The 21452-nt window shown below is 47.2% G+C and overlaps 1 protein-coding gene across 1 annotated transcript in view; it reads left to right on the top strand.

Moving 5' to 3' along the window:
• LOC147081226 (A disintegrin and metalloproteinase with thrombospondin motifs 20-like) overlaps positions 1–21452 on the top strand; it is a gene marked incomplete at its 3' end in the record, with an annotated part of 134714 nt that overhangs the window by 80518 nt on the left and 32744 nt on the right. Inside the window, exons 6-8 of the mRNA XM_085980873.1 lie at positions 4842–4988; positions 9310–9451; positions 18608–18724. Coding sequence (XP_085836999.1) covers positions 4842–4988; positions 9310–9451; positions 18608–18724 — 406 coding nt within the window. The remainder of the gene's footprint in view (positions 1–4841; positions 4989–9309; positions 9452–18607; positions 18725–21452) is intronic.

Raw genomic sequence — 21452 nt, 5'->3', positions numbered from 1 at the left:
AACGGCCTGGAGCTTCCTCCGTGGCACAACTTGGAAGTTGCGCCCGAAGCTGATGCCCATTTTACCGATGGGAAGATGCAATTTGATAATCTTACTGGAATACGCCTGAACCTAAAGTCGGCATAAACAATTGGGGGCCTAAGGAAACGCCGAATCCACACCAGTATATTCCTTCTTTGAGTCTAAAAATTTAAGTTTCATCTCGTTTAACCATCAGCCACAGCATGTTCAAAAATCTGCAATCAGGGATGCTTTGACTTCAAGAAAACCGGGCTGGGTGTAAAATGGGCCGCCGATTCACTGTCGCCTGTTTTATACTATTGCAGAAGACCGATTTCAGTTCCATTGTGCTGTGTCACTGTAAGAAACAATGTGGATAATGTAAACCTTTTAACAGCAGTAAACAGTGGGGTTGTTTGTGGATGCAATAATGCTAGTATAGCAACGACACAATAAAAGAGAGGGAAAAAAGGCAGGTCACTTGCAGTACCTATCCTCCTTTAAAAGTGTAATTACCAGAATTTAATAAATCCAGCAGAGTTTCTCAGTTGAAAGATAAGGGAGACTTTGCATGAAAACACTGACAACAAATATGTTATAAATCTCATCATCATAAAGAAACTATTCATGAAATTACACTGGACGGCCAGCTGGTGGCACCGTCCAAGGAGTATAAATACTCGGGCGTGGGTTCAGCTTTCACAGGGACATTTTGTAAGACAGGAACTAGTGAAGTACAACTAGACCTCTATGTTCTGAAACAAGTTGATTAAAGCCTTGCTTTATACTCAAACCAAGTGCGTAGTAAGTTTTATTACATCAAAATATATATATTTTTTACGATTATAACTAAGATCATAGACAGTAGCAACAGATATTATAGTTACATAATTCGATCATTAATCACAAAAAAGAAGGGTTAATTCCACAATCTTGCACTCTGTGGAGAGCTGTACTCACACGGAGACTGGGTCAGAGAATCATGGGTACTGTTGCAGTTCATTCCCCGACCTACGCTTCCTATGAGCATGGAGTCCGAGATCATTGAGTTGGTCTGTCGGGAAAACACTGCACCATACCAACACTTCAGTTGTTTTCATGACTAAGGTCACAGCAGCTATTATGTGGCAAACTGCCTGATATCTAGTAACACCGTAACTGGGCAATAGAAAGAAAGAAAGACTTACATTAATATAGCGCCGTTCACAACCACCGGATGTCCCAAAGCACTTTACAGCCAATGAAGTACTTTTTGAAATAACAACAGAAAATGCTGGAAAAACTCAGCAGGCCAGGGCAGCATCAAAAGGTAAATCATGCTTGACTAATCTACTGGAAGTTTTTGAGGATGTAACTGGTAGAATAGATAAGGGAGAACCAGCGGATGTGGTGTATTTGGACTTTCAGAAGGCTTTCGATAAGGTTCCGCATAAGAGATTGGCGTGCAAAGTTAAAGCACATGGGATTGGGGTAAGGTACTGACTTGGATAGAGAACTGGTTGGCAGACAGGAAGCAAAGAGTTGGAATAAATGGGTCTTTTTCTGAGTGGCAGGCAGTGACTAGTGGGGGATATATATTAATGATCTAGACGAGGGAACTAGATGTAATATCTCCAAGTTTGCAGATGACACAAAGCTGGGCGGGCGTGTGTGCTGTGAGGGGGATACAGAGAAACTCCAGTATGATTTGGACAGGTTGGGTGATTGGGCAGATGCATGGCAGATGCAGTATAATGTGGATAAATGCAAGTTTATCCACTTTGGTGGCAAAAACAGGAAGACAGATTATTATCTGAATGGCAATAGATTGGGAAAAGGGGAAGTGCAACGAGACCTTGTGCACCAGACGCTGAAGGTAAGCATGCAGGTGCAGCAGGCGGTTAAGAAGGCAAATGGTATGTTGGCCTTCATAGCGAGAGGATTCGAGTACAGGAGCAAGGATGTCTTGCTGCAGTTGTACAGGGCCTTGGTGAGACCACACCTTGAGTATTGTGTGCAGTTTTGGTCGTCTTATCTGAGGAAGGATGTTCTTGCCATGGAGGGAGTGCAGCGAAGATTCACCAGACTGATACCTGAGATGGCAGGAATGACGTATGAGGAGAGATATGGGTCGATTAGGCTTATATTTGCTAGAGTTTAGAAGAATGAGAGAGGATCTCATTGAAACTTATAAAATTCTAACAGGACTAGACCGACTAGATGCAGGAAGGATGTTCCCGATGGCGGGGGAGTCCAGAACCAGGGGTCACAGTCTAAGGATAAGGGGTAAGCCATTTAGGACTGGGATGAGGAGGAATTTCTTCACCCAGAGAGTGGTGAACCTGTGGAATTCTCTACCACAGAAGGCAGTTGAGGCCAACTTATTAAATATATTCAAGAAGGAGTTAGATATATTTCTTAAGGCCAAAGGGATCAAGGGATATGGGGAGAAAGCAGGGACAGGGTACTGAATTTGGATGATCAGCCATGATCTCATTAAATGGCAGAACAGGCTCGAGGGGCCGAATGGCCTACTCCTGCTCCTATCTTCTATGTTTCTATGTTTCATCCATGGAGAGAGAAACAGAGTTAACGTTTCAGGTCAATGACCTTTCCTCAGAACTGGAAAAAGGCAGGAAATGGAAAGCAGATTTAGGGGCTGGGAAAAGGGGGAGGGGATGAAAGAACAAAAGGGAAGGTCAGTGATAGGATAGAAAGCAGGAGAGATTAAGAGACATTGAGAGATATTCAAGGTGAGAGGAGGTGGTAATGGGACAGGTTAAGGAACATAGGATGGCTCTAGATGGGGTGTGAATTGCGCTGGCAGAATGAAGGTGGATGGCATTATTTAATGAAGAGCAGGGAGCACTCCAGTGTCCTGGCCAACATTCCTTCCTACATAATAAGTGATTATACTTCAAAAAAGTGTAATTTGAAACTTGTAAGATCCCGAGGATGTGAAAAGGTGTTATATAAATGTAAATTATTTTTCTTGAGGTGTGGTCTTTCTTTGTTGTCATTTATTTTGAAAGTGTTAATACCTCTGTTAAAAGAGTAGAAGTTAACTGAACGTCAGAAATTCATTTTCTTATAATACATACAGTTATTTCCTGGCTTATGTTCCTCAATGAATCATTGTAGTTGGTACTGGTTGGAGATGGCCCACTATTCTGGTATACTAATGTACTGAGGTAAACTAATAACCAATATAATTGCAAACTGGATGTTACTCATGAGTAACCAGTAGAAAAAGGGGTTAGTTGTGACAACAATAATTAACTTTCTGGAAAATGAAAGGAATATAGGCGTTTATAGTATTACAATTGGTTTTTATTCTGACACTCTTATGTATTGTTTAAAAGGTACGTTCTTAATGTGTGGGGGTAATTTTAACTGAACCCATCTGGCGGGAAACTGCAGGTTGGATCAGCCACCTATTTTGCAACCTGACTAATTTTATTTTCTATATAAGATTGTGTAGGTTGTAAAAATGAGCACCTGATCCTTTCTGGTCAGTCTCCCGCTGGATAGGTACAATTAAAATTAACCCCAATCTATTTCACAATATACCTTGTCATTTTCTATGTATATTGAAGTCTTGGGGGCTAAATTCGGCTGATTTGTGCCTCCCATTAGCGCCCTCTAACGGGGCGCAAATCAACTAGTGCCTGGGCGCGGTGCCGCTAACGCCTCCCGTGAAATTCAGCAGGAGGTTAGTGGCGGCGTTAACCATTAGCGCCGCCGGCGATGATGTCATCACCGTGTGCAGCGCCCTGGCTGTAATATTGGGTGGCGCCCCCCAACTTACTGCCGGACACTATGTCTGCCGGGGTCAGGGGAGCCTACCTGCGGCCGGGGCGGCGCTAGTTAAAGGGGAAATGGCAGGTGGCCATTTTTGTTGCTGGCCGCCTGCCAGCACCTGCCCCCGTTGTTGCCCCCGTAATGCCCCCCCCCCCCCCCATGGGGTGCCAGCTGCTCGCCGTGAGCCCGGCACTCCTCTTGACTGCCGGGCTCGTTTGCTGGCACTCCCGATGCCGGGTGGCCCAGTTTCCAGTAGCGTCCCTCCTCCCTCTCGGGGCGCTACCTGGGAAAATCGGCCATGGGGGGTGCTAACTTTTTCGGAACGCTAAAATTAACGCCCGCGCGACGTTAGCGCTACCCAATTTTTACCCCTTGGCATCTAGCATACACATTAGATATCAGACTGTAGTGTCAAAGGCACATAGAAAGGTGAGAACAGCAGACAAATAATCCTGGTTTATTCTGACCTGGAGATGGAAATTTACCAGCATTTATCAATCTGTAAACTTCTTTCACCAACATTAATTTTCTGGTCAGGCAGGTGGATTTTTCCCTCAGCTGCTACTAGGCAAAGTGTCACTTGGCTCAGTGGGTAGCTCTGAGTCAAAGCTCAGAATTTACAGCAATTAGACTTTATTAGGTAGAAATTCACCTTGGCCGGTAGTGTGAAACAGGTGGAATGTCATTGACCACCTGCTATAGGCCATGCCGATATTCAGTTCCATTGTCTTCAATGGAGTTGAACGTCGGGTGGAGCGTAAAACAGGTGTCCTGTGCGATACCTCCCCTTTTCCCCATCGCTCAAGATGACTTTCTACCCCTGTGGCTTTATAGGGATGAGACAGAATAAAAAATCATCCATTTAATGCTCCTGCCCATGTAAAGCAGTGTATCATTTGACTTACTAATAGCAGGTCATTAAATGAAATGTGTTAAACTATTGCAAGTGAATTCTTTGAGCCCACCCTTTGTTGGTATGTGTTAATTATTTTTCCAACTGATACATTTTGACGATTTATGTTTTGTATTTGACATCCAGTAAATCACCATTTCATTTTTAGGTTCAACATGCCTCATGATGACAGCTTCAAATGCAAAGAGGCTGGAGTGAAACACCAGTACCATGTTATGGCTCCAACTTTGAACTACCACACCAGCCCATGGACCTGGTCAAAGTGCAGCCGCAAATATATCACAGAATTTCTAGAGTATGTTTGTTTCAGTTACTCTCTTCAATTGAATATTCCTGTGCGCGTGTAATGGTATGTACCACACGAGGTACTGTTTGAGATAGACCTGGGCGAGTACAACTTATTTAACCGTTTGCAGTCAGTGCCTCTGAAGTTGTCACACATATTTACCAGCGATGGCTTTTATCTTGACAAAATGATCTCTGTTCCTTTGCGTATTTTTCCTGAAGAAGAGGTATCGTAGGCAACCGCAGCAGTGGATTTCGGTTGCTATGAAGCCGAGTGGTGACCACCAGCCGCCCTAAAAAAGCCTCTTTTCAAGATGGGAAATGTCATTTATAATTAGATTTTCCCCAGACATGACCCTTTGATCTTTTCCCCCTGGGCTCTGTCGATTGTGAACCTTTTATAAAAGCTGCCCTTGTTGATGAGTGAAACTTAGCATCACTTCATTCCTTGGTAGGTCGATGCTAAGTTCCTTTGAAGCACTTTGGGCATTGAATAACTGAGTAACAATTAAAAGTACAACAAAATTGCATGAAAAAAAACATTGAGGGCTGTCGATAAAATGACTGTCTTTCATCTCTGCTTTTCTCCAAATTATAGCAAGGGCAATACAGTCGAGAGGGGGAAGGGGAAGTGAGCTGTTGCCAGGCTTCCAACAATGTTATTGTTAAGTGACTGCAAGGTTTTGCGTGATGTTAGCCCAGGGATGATTGTCCTTTGATGTTGTATATCCCCCTTTCTTCCTGTGGGGAATGAGATGACGTCCAATCATCACTTTCTCACTGTGGTACAGCTGAGTTCAGGAACTCTGAGGAGCATGGCATTGAATCTGTATCTCGCTGCTGCTGTGGTGTCACAGGTAACTGCTCCTGCATATTGTGCCGTCATGCTGCCCATCCTCCATATTTTTTTACCTGCTATATTTCCCAAGTTTAAAAAAAAACCATGGTGTCCTTGTAATTTTCTCTCCACTCCTCGCCTGAAGATGCTGAATCGTGCTGGGGTATCGTACACGGGCGCCGTGCTCTTTCTGCTACCTTGGTCAAGCGTCCCAATTTTCACGTGCATCGGTTTCGGCGACCTGCTTGATCGTGACACACCCGAACCCGACTTTTGTTCACCCTTGACATCCGCGCGCACACACTTGACAGCATGGGTCACTGATATCGATTAAAAGTGGGACCGTTCGATGAATTTCCCCTTCCCTAGCTCAGAAACATTAAGCACCCCAACTACTTACATAGAAACATAGAAGATAGGAGCAGGAGTAGGCCATTCGGCCCTTCAAGCCTGCTCCGCCATTTCAACGAGATCATGGCTGATCATCCAAACCCTAGCACCCGGTCCCTACACCGACAGCCATCGCACCCAAGCCCTATCCCCGTAACCCCACGTATTTAATCCCCCCTAACACTAAGGGTCAATATTTATCATGGTCAATCAACCTAACCCGCACATCTTTGGACTGTGGGAGGAAACCGGAGCACCCGGAGAAAACCCACGCAAACACGGGGAGAATGTGCAAACTCCACACAGACAGTCACCCGAGGCCGGATTTGAACCCAGGTCCCTGGCGCTGTGAGGCAACAGTGCTAACCACTATGCCACCGTGCTGCCCATGAGATCAACTGACGTGGCAGAGCAGTTAAAGCTTCTGTTTCATATGGCTTAATGCTACACTAAGCTCTGCCTTTATCTTCTGGGCAATTGGGGATCATTTTTCCAGATGTTTCCTTATTAATTCTAAGCTTCCTTGCTGCATGTAAATAAGGATCAGAATACCAAGAATGGAAGTGGATCAAAATGTGAGCTAATAAAATCACTGCCGATAACATACCAAGAGAAACGATGCATATTCTCTACAAGAAGGGGCCTTAAAACAATTTAGGTTGTTGTTTTTGTATCTCCGCACCCTTCGCTTGGAGAATGCTGTGAAGTAGTAGAAGGATTCACAGGCTGATTAACAGTCTGACAGGCCGTGACGTGAACACTGCTTCCATGGCTGTAACCATCTATATACCGACCAATAGGGTGGTTAGTCCTGTACAGCAGGAGGGTTTTATGGGCTCCCACAACCCATACATGGAGGGAGGGGGCATCCGCACCCACACCCACCAGACGCTGGATGTCAACCCAGAATACAGCTCCAATCACCACTCACCAGGACTGTCTGGAGTGAGGTTTGAACTCTGTACCGTTCTGACTTACGAGGTGGGAATGATCCAACTGAGCCAAAGGCTCACTCCGAGAATTTAGGTAAAGATGTAAAAATACATTTGCCCAAATCCTTGGGTCAGCATCACTTTAGGGAAGGCACAGAGTACAGAGAATACTTCCCCAAAGGGAGGAAAGAAGGGCACAAATTGGAGTGCCCCAGACTATTCTCGTGAACATCTTAAGGGCTGGTTCAACAGTAGTATTGGCAAAGCTTGGACTCGGCTGTGATGCCACGATGGTTGGTACTCACTGTCCTGACTTGCACATGAATATTGGCCACTTGGGCAATGAGTTAGAGGGTTGATGGTGCCCGTGGAACCTTACCGCAAGCAGGAGTTGCTGACTTCACAAGAAGAGGGAAGACATGGGAAAAATTGGTAAGGGGAAAAAAATATAGAAGTCTGATAACCGGATACGGACATCGCTATGAGCCTGCATTCCCCACATGGTGAATCTCTTAGTCAGGCAGTTAGTTTTTCCATGAGACACGGGGAGAAATTCATTATAGCCCGGTTTGGGGCGCTAAATTTGAAAAGTTTGGAAAATAAGTTTTCCAAACTTTTAAAAAATTCGGTTTTGCGCTCCAAGTAGGAAGTGGAGTGCTAAATCAAGTGCTCAACTTCCTTCTTGGAGCGCGACTGGCAGCAGGCGGGGCGGAGACTTCAGCAGCGCTGCAACACTGGACCGTGCCGCACTGCCGCGTTCAAAGGCTCCTTCCCTCCCTTAAAGGGAAGGGCCATCGCTGCAGGTTCTGCAATTTAAAAAGTACCCACCTGGACCACCAAGATGGCCGTGATCCCCGCGATCAGCCCGGCACTCAAGCAGATTGCCGGGCTGATCAATCGCGGGCAGGAACCCGTGAAAAAGAGCAGAACGAGAAAGGTAAATATTTTTTTACTTACCTCAGCCATCTAGCCTTTAATCATCGCCCCCAAAGTGGCCAGCCGCCTGATCCACGCCTCCTGCAGCTGTCGGTGTTTTCGACTGGCGCTACTGCAGGGGGCAGAAGTCAATTTTGGGTCCGGGGCGATGCGCACGGTGATGACGTCACGATCTCCAGGCGAAGGAGATCGGGGCACAATGCCGTAGCGCTGCTGCAAAACTCCCACCGAATATGGCGGGAGTCGATGTCAGCACGCGCCCGGTCGCAAAGCCTTTTGCGCCCCATTAGCGCCCCGCTAACGGGAGGCGCAGGGGCACCCAATTTTGCCCCCACAGTATTTATTTGTGTCAGACTGGGTCTCTATTGTGCAGCTATCTGCTGCATCAGTCAGGGAATAGATCATGGTAATGAAGGGGTGGGTATAACACCCAAACTCGTGACCTCCACCACCTAGAAGGACAAGGGCAGTAGGTGCATGAGAACACCATCACCTCTAAGTTTGCCTCCAAGTCGCACACCATCCCGACTTGGGAGATATATTGGCTTTTCTTCTTCATCGCTGTGTCAAAATCCTGGAACTCCCTACCAATCAGCACTGTGGGAGTCCCTTCACCACATGGACTGCAGCAGTTGAAGAAAAAGGCTCACCTTCACCTTCTCAAGGGCAATTAGGTATAGGCAATAAAAAGCTGGCCTTGCCAGAGATGTCCAAATCCCCAGAATAAATACTTAAAAAAATGTGACATGGTGAAGTGAAGTCCTATTTGATTTTTGTCTTTTTCTTAAAGGAAGAAAGCTCTCAAAAGCAGGATTTTAATGGTTTTAAGTTGCAATAGCTTGCACAGCAGGTTGTGATTTTACAGATGCTGGCATGAGTTACTAGGTGCTTTTAAATTCAGACAAGCATCTCTCTCTGACATTTGGCATGCAGTGTTAGCTCGGATCAGCTAGCAATCAGCATTTTAAATTGGACTCCTCAATCTAGGCAGCACATGACTTATTATATTACTAAGTGTTATGGCAGTTTGCCCTCCAGACATCCAGAGGGCAATGCATGCAGAAAGTGGACTGCATAGGAACAAAACCCAGGAGCTGGTGTAAACTGCTTGTCTAGTTTCTGCTCTTCCCCACGCGCCACCCCCCATCCCCCTCCAACCCCCCCCCCCCACAAATCTCACAAGTAGTACTGATATTTGACTGTAAAAGCCGATTGATTTTCCTGTGTATTTCTAGCACTGGATATGGAGAATGCCTGCTTGATGAACCAGCGACAAGGAGCTATGACCTTCCAGCCCAGCTACCCGGCCAAATCTACGACGCGAACAAGCAATGTGAACTAATGTTCGGAGCTGGGTCGCAAGTCTGTCCTTACATGGTGAGTTATTTCATAACCTTTTGCTTAGTGAAAGTGTGAATGTGTTATGCAAGGGCTGGTAGAGCCTAGAGTGTTTGACATTCCTCTACCCATTAAGATTGCTTCCAACAGGAGCATTTATACCATGTGACACATGCAGGAACTCTAGAACTACTGCACATGGCCAAGAGTTATGCATGAACAGTTGCTCACAAATGAGATATTAAAGCAACTGCAGGCACATGAATTGGTGCATGCACAGGTCTTACAAGGTTGAGTTATGATTCCACCGTTACAGCCTTCTGTCATTGAGGGACAATCAGTACTCTGGACCACTCAATGTCACCTACCGTCTTAAATTAAATAGTAGTGTACGCAAACTCATCTACTGCATCTTTATTATTGTTGTTTCATCCAGTTTTCTCTTCCCCTCCTCCCCCCCCCACCGTCCTTACTCTCCCAGAGAAAATGGCAGCGCTCCAGTACCTTACTCAACTGGCCATTATTTACGTGTGAGCTAATCACTCAAGCCTAGATTTTACAATTGACATTACTTAAAAGCTGATCATGAAAAGCTTGGCTTCTGTGTCAACGGGCGATCCAACCTCATCTGGCAGCTTGTGTATATGCACTTTCCAATAAGGGTCTCACTTTGCGATCTGGACCAGGACCCCTAGCTGATTATTTTGTCCCCTCCTCCCTCCTTCACCACATGGACTGCAGCAGTTCAAGAAAAAGGCTCACCACCACCTTCTCAAGGGCAATTCGGTATAGACAATAAAAAGCTGGCCTTGCCAGAGATGTCCATATCCCCCGAGCCCGGCAGCGGCTGAGGCCAATTGCAGTTCGCCAGTTGGGGTCACAGCTGAGGTCAGCTAACGTGGGACATTGGTGTCAGTACGGATCATTGCCTTTAGCCATGAGGCCTGGAGGTGAGATAGCTCCTGCACCTTCCTTCATGCTGCTGGGTTTTTATCTTGCAGAAGCTTAGGACTGCAAGGATTACATTATAATCAACAATTAGTGACATTGATCAGGCACACTCAGTACTACAGACTGCATGGGCCAGTAACCTTGTTAAATAATGGCTGACACAAGCAGTCTTGTATCCTGCATCTACCAATGGAATAATAATGAATAGCTTCTATTTTTATGTCTGTAATAAATAAGCTACTTGCAGATCTCCTTTATTGTATGCCCCAGTCATATTACAGTGCTGCTGCAAGAGGAGACATGGGTGCACCTGCGGCAGAGAGCACACAGCCTCGGGCAAAGCAGCAACAATGTAAATGGCTATTGTCACTATTGCTTCACTGACTCAGTAGTAGCACTCTTGTCTCTGGGTCACAGGGTTGTGGGTTCAAGTCTCACTTCATGAAACTTGAGTACAAAATCTAGGCTGACACGTCCAGTGCAGCGCTGAGGGAGTGCTGCACTGTTGGAGGTGGTGTCCTTCGGATGAGCCGTTCAACCGAGTTCCCGTCTGCTCCCTCAGGTGGATGTAAAAGATCCCATGGCACTATACGAAGAAGAACAGGGGCATTCTCCTGGTGTCTTGGCCAATATTTATCCCTCAACTAACACTTCAAACAGATTATTTGGCTATTATCTCATTGCTGTTTGTGGGAGCTTGCTGTGCACAAGTTGCCTGCCGTGTTTCCTACATTACAACAGTGACTACACTTCCAAAGTACTTCATTGGCTGTAAAGCGCTTTGCGACATCATCAGGTTGTGAAAGGCTTTATATAAATGCAAGTCTTTCTTTCATTCTTTCCTGTTAGATTGCCCTTTTATTTTGACTGCTGGTGATGTCGTCTTGACCCACCTGTACAGGTCAGCGATGCAATTTTAGCATTACTGTATTCAAAGTTCCCATGACCTTACTGACCTTCCCATGACGATCCCAAGACGCTTCACAGGAGCATTATCAGACAAAAAGATTGGCACCGAGCCAAAGAAGGAGACTTTAGGGCAGGTGACCAAACGATTGGTCAATGTGGTAGGTTTTAAGGAGCGTCTTAAAGGAGGTGGAGAGGCAAAGAGATTTGGGGAGGGAATTTCCAAGCTTAGGGCCTAGATGGCTAAAGATACGGTCACCAATCAGTGATGTGGAAGAGGCCAGAATTGGATGAATGCAGAGTTCTTGGAGCATTACAAAGATAGGGAGGGGCACAAACACAACTGAATGGTATCAATGGGGATTATTTTAACCCCCCAAAAATTTTCAAACACGTGTTTCCCGGCCCTTGGGAAATCCAGGAGGACCAGGTCTGTTTCCTCCAGGCCCAACAAGCTAACCGTCTAAACTCCCCCACCCCCACCGCGATATGTCCGACTCCCCCCACAATCACTGACCCCTCCCAATCTCTGCCCCCCGTAATCTCTGACCCCACTAGCAATCCCCAACCTCCCCCACCGCCCCCCCACGATCACTGACCCCCATGTCCCTCTCCACTGCGATCTCCCACTGCGATCAGTCATCTTCCGCAAACCCCGTGATCCCCGACCCGCCGATCTCGCCCTGCCCCCAGATTTCTGATCTCCCGTGATTCCCTCCCCCTACCACCCCCCACAATCCTGACCCCACTGGGATCACCAACCCCCATCGCTCCCCACCATGATCTTCCCCCTGCGATCTGTCATCTTCCGTGATCCCTCGCGATCCCTGACCCTCCTGATCTTCTGCCCACACCCCCCTGCAGTCCTCGACTCCCCTGCGATCACCAAACCTCCATCTATCCCCCGCGATCTCCCCGTGATCTGGCATCTCCTGCGACCGCCCCCCCTCCCAGCGATCACTGACACCCCCACGAACCACACACTACCTACCTCTCCCCCGCACAATCTCTACCCTGCCCCCCTCCCACCACTAAGCCTACCTGCGAGCTGCAGCCTTGCCTGTCCGAAAGGCAGCCGAGCCTGTTAATTAAGCTGGTTGTCGGGCGGGGAACCTGAAAAAAAAATTCAAACACACCCTGGAGTTAAAACTCCACGGTGTTGGGGAAATCCCGCACTTCCGCATTTCCTGACCATAACTCCACCCGCTCCGAAACCACGCCCCAGTAAATATTGAGGCCAATGTTTCTGTTGGAAGCAATTCTATTGTTAAAAATGGGTCGAAGCCTACCATAGACTCTGGACTCTACCAGTCCTTGCCCATGAAAACTATTTTGCTTTGTTAACCAGGAGTAGATTTCCTGCAGGGTTAATTAAGTCATTTCACAAGTTTTTTTTTATTGTGAGTGTCAAAGAACTCACTTTAGGGTCAATAAATGTCTTGGAAAGAACAAACATGGACTGAGGCCCAAAACCACAGACACTTGTTCGCTGCATTCAACCAAATGAAAATCTGGAATGTGAGGCAGTTGAGGTCACTGTGAACCACACTTTTTGCAGATGTTTCTTTTTGGAACCAACTACTGGAATTAAAAAAAATTCTGGCAGGTTTGAGCACTAATTTGAAAAGTTTACACTCAAATTTCTACCTAGACGGGTAGGGACCCTGCTGTTGTCTGTTGGCACATCCAAAGGTGCTGTGTTTATTGAAGTGATAGGATTGATGATGTCTATTGTGATTAAGTTGCTCTCGTCACACATCCCACATTTTAGTAATTTTAAATTCATTTTTTTTACTGTGACGCTTAAGGTGTTTGTGTGTAATTAATGTAACCTCTGGAGGGTGAAAGGATTTTATGCCCTAATTTAAAACAAAAATGAGTTTTTTAAATAAAAAGTGCTATTTTCAGGAACTAGTACTTACAATGGTGATGGTAGTAATCCATTTCATTTGTGATGGATTATCATCAGCAGTGTAAGATGTTTAACCGAGGCTCCGTCTGCCCTTTCAGGTTGACGTAAACGATCGCATGACACTATTCGAAGAGCAGGGATTCTCCCTGGTATCCTGGCTACTTTTTCCCCTCAAATAATATCACTAAATTAGAATATCTGGCCATTATTTTTTGCTGTTTGTGGGACCTTGCTGTGCCCAAATTGACTGCTGCATTTTCCAATATTACAACAGTGACTATACTTCAGAACTGCTTCATTGGCAGTGAAGCAATTCGCAACGTCCTGGGGTTGTGTGAGATGCTTAACAAATATTCTTTCTTTATTTACCAATTTATTTATGAATATACCAAATATGACTGCCATACGTATACAGTGCTACTTGTTACTTAAACTTATTGCCCAAATTCTTGTTTTGAACTGGTTTTTCTCATGCTTTTGAAAGGAAAGCAGTTGAAACAAGTAGAGCCAAATTAGCATTCAAAGTACAAAGGCAAAATACTGCGGATGATGGAAATCTGAAATAGAAACAGAAAATGTTGGAAATACTCAGCAGATCAGGCAGCATCTGTGAAGAGAGAAAGAGTGTTAACGTTTCAGGTCGATGACCTTTCATCAGAAAATTCAAATTAAATGTATTATGCTGGAATTATGGGCAAAAGTGATATGGAACTTGTCGTGGGAAGTTTTGATGACATTTTTAAAATGAGCATTAATTATTTTGTCACATGACCAGCTCTATATGTCACAGGTGAACGTAACTTTGGAACAAAAATAGTTCATAAATGCTTTTCTTAAACTCCTGTTCCCTTCAATCTTCATACCGTGTGAGAATAGTGTATAGAATCATAGATTGGTTACAGCACAGAAGGAGGCCATTTGGCCTGTTGAGCCCGTGCCGGCTCTCGGCAAGATCACTTCAGCTAGTCCCAATCACCCGCCCTTTCCCCGTAGCCCTGCAAATTTTTTCCTTCAGGTACTTATCCAACTCCCTTTTGAAAGCCACGATTGAATCTGCCTCCACCGCCCTTTCAGGCAGTGCATTCCAGATCCTAACCACTCGCTGCGTAAAAAAGTTTTTCCTCATGTCACCTTTGGTTCTTCTGCCAGTCACCTTAAATCTGTGTCCTCTGGTTCTCGACCCTTCTGCCAATAGAAACATTTTCTCTCTATCTACTCTGTCTAGACCCCTCATGGTTTTTGACACCTCTATCAAATCTCCTCTCAAACTTCTCTGCTCTAAAGAGAACAACCCCAGCTTCTCCAGTCTATCCACGTAACTGAAGTCCCTCATCCCTGGAACCATTCTTGTAAAGCTTTTCTGCACCCTCTCTAAGGCCTTCACATCCTTCCTAAAGTGCGGTGTCCAGAATGGGACACAATATTCCAGTTGAGGCAGAACCAGTGTTTTATAAAGGTTCATCATTACTTCTTTGCTTTTGTACTCTACGGCCCTGATTTTCTGCCAGCCATCGGGTGGGTTTTCAGGCGGGCGGGGTCCGAAAATCACAGAAATAGGGGGTCGCAACCACCCCCCCGCCTGATTCCCCGCCCCGTCCGACTTTCGGACCGCCGCTTCTCCGCGACCCGAATCAGTCCCGCCCGCCACTGGCGGGACTGGCTGTCGGAACACTAATCAGCAATTATTACCATCTTTAAACCTATTTTCAGGGGCCGTTGTGATTTTGTGGGGTTCCCCACGCTAAACACGCCTGCGGGGAACCCTGTTGATGAAATGTGGCGTGAAGCTTGCCAGCTTGCTTGCTGTCAGCTGCAGGTCATTCGGGAAAGCTGCGATATAAACGGCGAGCATTTGTATGGTGAAGGACCTTGTTGTTGCAGGCTTGGGGCTACTTCTTCAAGGCTCAGGCACAGCTGTGGAAGGTTGGAGCCTCACACACTTCTCCAATGTGATCTCCTGGGAAGCCCCTCTCGCCACCCTCACTCAGCGCTTCCTCAGCGGAGGCATCTACGAGAAGCATGGGACGCCTTTTTTTCCTTCCCTTCTTGCCATTAGAGGATCTCCCGCAGCAGAGGCGGCAGCAGCAGAACCAGGAACAGCAGGATGAGCACCAGGCTGCTGCTCACTCACCTGAAGCTGCACAGGCCAGAAGGGGCCAGTGCTTGGAAGTGGCTTGAGAGCACCTTGCTGTGCTTTAGGGGGCCATGGGGACCCGTATCTGCACTGGCAGTCCTACTCAGAAGGACTTCCGTGAAGGTCTGGTTTCTCTGTTCAATAGATGGCCAAAGCTCCTCAAGAGATGTCATTCTCTTATGAGCACTCACCATGTTTTCCGTACCCTGGCGAGTTATCTCCTCCATGGAGGTTGCCAACCTTTCCATGGTGATGCGTTCATGCGCAAATGACTCCACAAAGGCTCTGCTCATGGTCGCTATGGACTCCTCCATTCGCTCCACACTCGCAGCGACCCTGGAGACAAAACCTGCCAGAGACTCCTGCATCTGTGCATGGAGATCCATCACCTCTTCTCTTGCGGACGGACCCAGAGGCAGAGGGTCGACATGCAGCGCAGCTGAGCTGAGCTGGCAGAGTCCTGCGCCCTCCGACGAGGACTCTCCACTGCTGTCCCTGTCTCCAGAATCTGCTGAGGCTCACTTGTGAGCTGTGAAACACCAGGTGACAACACTACTCTATGTCCCGAAGGTCCCTCCGAGGTGTGAGTGTCTGCGCTGGTGCTGGGTGCGCTTACTTCTACTGACGCTGCGCCCTCAGAGGTTGGAGCTTCCTCTGAGGAGTCTGGCTGCACAGCCTCTTCCTCCTCCACAGTGGGGACGGGGGCTCTGGATGGTCCTGTTGGGGAGTAGAGGAAGGAGTTAGAGATGTGATGCCAAGGTTACATGCACATTCGAGTTGACATCTGCTGACACCTGCATCCATGCAGCCTTGGTCTCAGTGGGAGGCCTCTCCCTGCCTGACCTAGGGAAGAGGACCTCCCTGTGGGCCCGAACCCCATCCAATAATGCCTGCAGTGAAGCTTCGTCGAATTTGGAGGCAGCTCGGGGTCTGGCACTGGCCACAGCTGCTGCAGGCTCCTCTGCCATCCTGTATGGTTCGTTTGGAAGCCAACAGAGGAAGCAATGCTTGCTGTGGACCTTGAAAGCACCACGAATGATGACATCATACTGTGGGGCTTTCTGACTAGAAATGGACAATTAGCAAGGCTGTCCAAACGCTGGAAATTAATTGGCCACTTGAGGGAAAATTGTGTGCAGCTGGCTGACATTTTTTCGTGTGTCAGAACCCCACATTCGGGGAATCCGACCATTTCCCACACAATCCACAAAATTGGGCCCTACGCCTCTATTTATGAAGCCCAGGATCCCGTAAGCTTTTTTAATCGCTTTCTCAACCTGCCCTGCCACCTTCAATGATTTGTGCACATGCACCCCCTTTAGGATTGTGCCCTTTAGTTTATATTTCCTCTCCTCATTCTTACTATCAAAATGTATCACTTTGCACTTTTCTGCATTAAATTTCATCTGCCACGTGTCCACCCATTCCACCAGCCTGTCTATCACTGTCCTCTTCACTGTTCACTATACAGGAAACTTTGTTATCCGGAGGCTAAATGTCCGGCAAGCTCGAGCCACCGGCAAAAATCAGGAGCTGTTTTGTTAGGTTTTTTTTCTTCTCGTGGCTTTTTTTTCAACAGTCAGGCTCTGCAAAGTCTCTCTGAAGCTGTTGCTAAGTGACAGAGATGCTTCCAAGCTCCGGCCGACTGTTTAGAAGCTGTTGCTAAGCAACAGTGTTTGTTGCCAGAAGCTCCGTATGCTTCAACATTAGCGCTGGTTTGTCCGGCAGTTTTGAGGGAACGGCAACAGCTCGGTCCCGTCGGTGCCGGATAGCACAAAGTTTCCTGTACTTCCAAGTTTTGTGTCATCTGCAAATTTTGAAATTGTGTCCTGTACACCCAAGTCCAAGTCATTAATATATATCAAGAAAAGCAGTGGTCCTAGTACCGACCCCTGGGGAACACCACTGTGTACCTTCCTCCAGTCCAATAAACAACCATTCACCACTACTATCTGTTTCCTGTCACTTAGCCAATTTCATATCCATGCTGCCACTGTCCCTTTTATTCCATGGGCTTCAACTTTGCTGGCAAGCCTATTATGTGGCACTTTATCAAATGCCTTTTGGAAGTCCATGTACACTACATCAACCGCATTGCCCTCATCAACCCTCTCTGTTACCGCATCAAAAAACTCAATCAAGTTGGTTAAACATGATTTGCCTTTAACAAATCCGTGCCGGCTTTCCTTAATTAATCCACACTTGTCCAAGTGACTGTTCATTTTGTCCCGGATCATCGTTTCTAAAAACTTCCCCACTACCGAGGTTAAACTGACTGGCCTGTAGTTTGCTGGGTTTAACATTACACCCTTTTTTGAACAAGGGTGTAACATTTGCAATTCTCCAGTCCTCTGGCACCACCCCCGTATCTAAGGAGGATTGGAAGATTATGGCCAGTACCTCCGCAATTTCCACCTTTACTTCCCTCAGCATCCTAGGATGCATCCTATCCGGTCCTGGTGACTTATCTACTTTAAGTACAGCCAGCCTTTCTAGTACAGGTAGACTATCCTTTATCCGAAAACCTCGGGACCAGCCGAGTTTCGGATTTCGGAAGGGGGGTCGGCGGGGGGTCGTGCGCACGACTTACGCTGACGCTCAGCGTAAGTCAGTTGGGGCCGGCGGGGGTCGGGGCCGGTGGGGTCTGCGGGGGGGTCGGCGGTTGTCGGGGCTGGCGGGGTCGGCGGTTGTCGGGGCCGGCGGGGTCCGCGGGGGGGTCGGCGGTTGTCGGGGCTGGCGGGGTCGGCGGTTGTCGGGGCCGGCGGGGTCCGCGGGGTTGGTGGGGTCAGCGGTTGTCGGGGCCGGCGGGGTCCGCGGGGGGGTCGGCGGGGGGTCGTGCGCACGACTTACCCTTTATCCGAACTTCCGAAACCGGAACCCTCTAAAAACCGAAGGTTTTTTCGTTCGTACACACAACTTACGCTGAACGAAAAAACCTTCGGTTTTTAGAGGGTTTCGGTTTTCGGAAGTCCGGACAAAGGGTAGTCTACCTGTACCTCCTCTTTATCAATTTTTATCCCATCCAGTATCTGAACTACCTCCTCTTTCACTATGACAATCTGATTTATTTTAATAAATTGAAAAATAAGGAAAATGGTCTGGAAATGTAGTTCTATTGCAGTCAGGAATGGAGTATCAGGCACTGCGTATACCGTCGGCTGATCCGATAGCGCCGTTTCGCGCCACCGCCCAAGACGAATTTCTAGGCCGATGACTTTGCACAATATATTTTTGTGCTATTAAAAGTAAATGGAGAGTTACTGCATTATAAATTAACTCATTCTCCACACAGAAACAATGTAAACGACTCTGGTGCACAAGTGCGGAAGGGGTACACAGAGGTTGCCGGACACAGCACATGCCGCTGGCTGACGGGACTGACTGCGGCCATGGAATGGTAAGCTCGAGAGTGTTGATGTTCTGGGGGAGGGGTGGGGGGGAATGTCTGCATAGAGGAATTGAAGTGTTTTAATACCTGCTGCTTTGGGCCAAGGGAAACTGATGTCTGTGAGGGGCCCGCCCGCTGTTACACGGTTACAACTGGCGGCAGAACTGTAGATCCCCGTTTGAGCAACAGGGAGCTGGGCTGGTTTACATTCTGGGGTGTAGCTGAGAGTGGGAGACCGAGGGGTCCTCCACCTGCTGCACTGACAGTGTCCAAGTGTCTGCAGACTGGTTTGAATGTGCCTCTTTTGGACATGAAAAATATTGTCATTGTGCTTGATGTATTAAACTTATGAAAACAAAGGCAATGTGTTTTCAAGTGTGTTTTTATGGCTGGCGAAGTAAGGAGACAACTTGTGTTGACAAAATTTATTACTTGTGCAAAAAGTTGTCTTTAATCACTGTCGTGTTGTGATTAAACAGTGTTGAGAGATTCTATTAGTTGTTGCCAGGAAATCAACTGAGGTTAAATGAAGAAACAGTTTGACTTCACAGGGTTGACTTTCTGCTCAGCTGGGCTGGTCGTGCAGCTTTAGACTGGGTGCAGGTGGTTTGCAAAATTAAGCGAGTGGGCCGTGTGCATGTTTTGGGCCCAATTCTCCTGTGCCCCATGGCTGCATTTTATGGGTTTGCAATCATTTCATGCCACACCACAGCTCCAGAATGCAAGCAGGAATATTTAGATTAATATCCATGCAATTTTCCAGTCATTTCCCTGCGATTGTGCTTATTGTGCCTTTGAAACCTGTTTTTGAATGGAGACAGAAGAAGCTCTGTGTACGTTGGAACTCTTAAAAGAGGAACGGACCTTGTAATTTTTTTTTAGTCTACAATGTTCACAGTACCTTGTTAGTGCTGTGTTTAAAGGACAAGTTTTCTCATTATTTCTGACAGTTAATGTGTATTTTTGAAATAATTTTGAGGGACAGTTTTTCTTTTCATCAAATAAGCCTGCTTTTAAACCCCTCCCAAAAAAAGGCAATCAGTGTCTGCACATTTTCCCAAAGGTTGCTCTGATGCTTGAAAACATTGATAAAAGTGACACCAGGGTACCACGTAGTGCTGTTTTGGTCTGAGCCAATGACAGTGCTGGCTGTCTGATCAGCAAGACCTACAGTGACAGAAAAGGAACTCGGGCAAGAAACTGCACTTTCCGAGCAGCCACCCACACCATTTAAGGATATACTTCACTGAACTTCAAGGGGCAAAATTAGGTCGTGCCCCCTTTGGGGTGCTAACAAGTAGCGCCCCGAAAAAATTAGCACCCCCGCGCCCGAGATTCACTGGTAGTGCCCCAAAAGGGCGGCAGGGCGCTACTGGAAGCGCCCCTCCTCCCTCTTGGGGCGCTGCGAGTGAATATTGCGGCGCTACGTGCCGCAGCACCATGCGCGCCGGCACATTGCGCCACGGTACTGCAGGCCTTCCCCCCCGCCTTATTGAAGGGGAGGGGCCCAGTTGGGCGCCAGGGATCGGAGTGCCGGCAAAAGAGACCAGCACTCAAGAGATGTGCCGAGCTCACGGACTGCAGTTTCACAGGAGGCCGGGGTTAGCAACGGGGGCAGGTGCTGGCAGGCGGCCAGCAACAAAAATGGCCGCCCGGCACCTCCCCTTTAATTTGCGCCATCCTGGCCGCAGGTAGGCCCCCGTGACCCTGTAAATCGGGGCGCTACCCAAGATCGCGGGTGGGGCGCTGTGCACAGCGATGACATCATCACCGGAGGCACAACGCCACAGGGTGCTAACAGTTACTGCCGCCGCTAACCTGAATTTCGCGGGAGGCGTTAGCGGTGCCGCGCCCGGGCACTAGTTGCTTTGCATCCCGATAGCGCCCTCTTAGGGTGCTAACGGGACGTGCAAATCAACCGAATTCCCCCCCCCATAACTCTGTCAATTATTTGCAACTACTAAGCAAAATAAATGGTACAACTGTCAGACCTGAGGAATACATTTTTAAAAAATAAAATTGGATGTCTCGTTCCAATAAGTGGATCTGTAAAGGCCAAAGGGAATTTCTAATGTAAACTTAGGGCACAGAATGAATAAAAGGTACAGATAATTAGAAGGAGCTTCTTTATCAGAGTCATCATTTGCTGTGGCTAAAGTGTTTTTACTGCCTTTGGATGTGACTGTTTAATTGCTAGAAGAAACATTTAACCTGTGAATCTCTTCGGTCTCCTGAAGACCTACCATGTTTGGGTCTAAAAATTGAAAAGGAGGTTGCTCCTAATGGTGAACTGTATCAGTGCAGCTCAGCAACATTTCTGATTCTCGCTGCCAACAGTGAGCATCAGCGGTTTGGTACTGAATATTCAAGTCGCTGATGTCTCTGAAACAGTGAGGAGATCAAATGTAAAAATCTTTCTTTGTAACCGTTTGGAAAGATCTGATTTGTATTTTTCACATAAACACTAACCACAAAAAAGGATAGAATCCTTTCTGGGACGGTTCTTCTCTGATAACTCATCTGGTTCAGGCAATGAGTCGCTGAACCATTCTGATTATGGCGGTCTCCGGTTCAGTACCTGGTCTGTGCTGAGTTTGCTGATCTCACCTGCAGCAGTGGTGGAGTGCTACAATTGGACTCAGAACCTGTAGGTTAGGGAGGGAAAAATCCACAATTCCCAGTCTGGGTTTCCAGCTGATGCCTCTGTGGTGGAATAACCTGCCAACACTCGCTGTGTGGCCTCGCACAT

The sequence above is a fragment of the Somniosus microcephalus genome, unplaced genomic scaffold (assembly GCF_052327205.1).
Source record: "Somniosus microcephalus isolate GS21.2 unplaced genomic scaffold, FLI_Smic_1.0 scaffold644, whole genome shotgun sequence".
Taxonomy (NCBI): Eukaryota; Metazoa; Chordata; class Chondrichthyes; order Squaliformes; family Somniosidae; genus Somniosus; species Somniosus microcephalus.
Note: the sequence above shows the minus strand (reverse complement) of the source record. Positions and strands in the feature narration are given on the sequence as shown.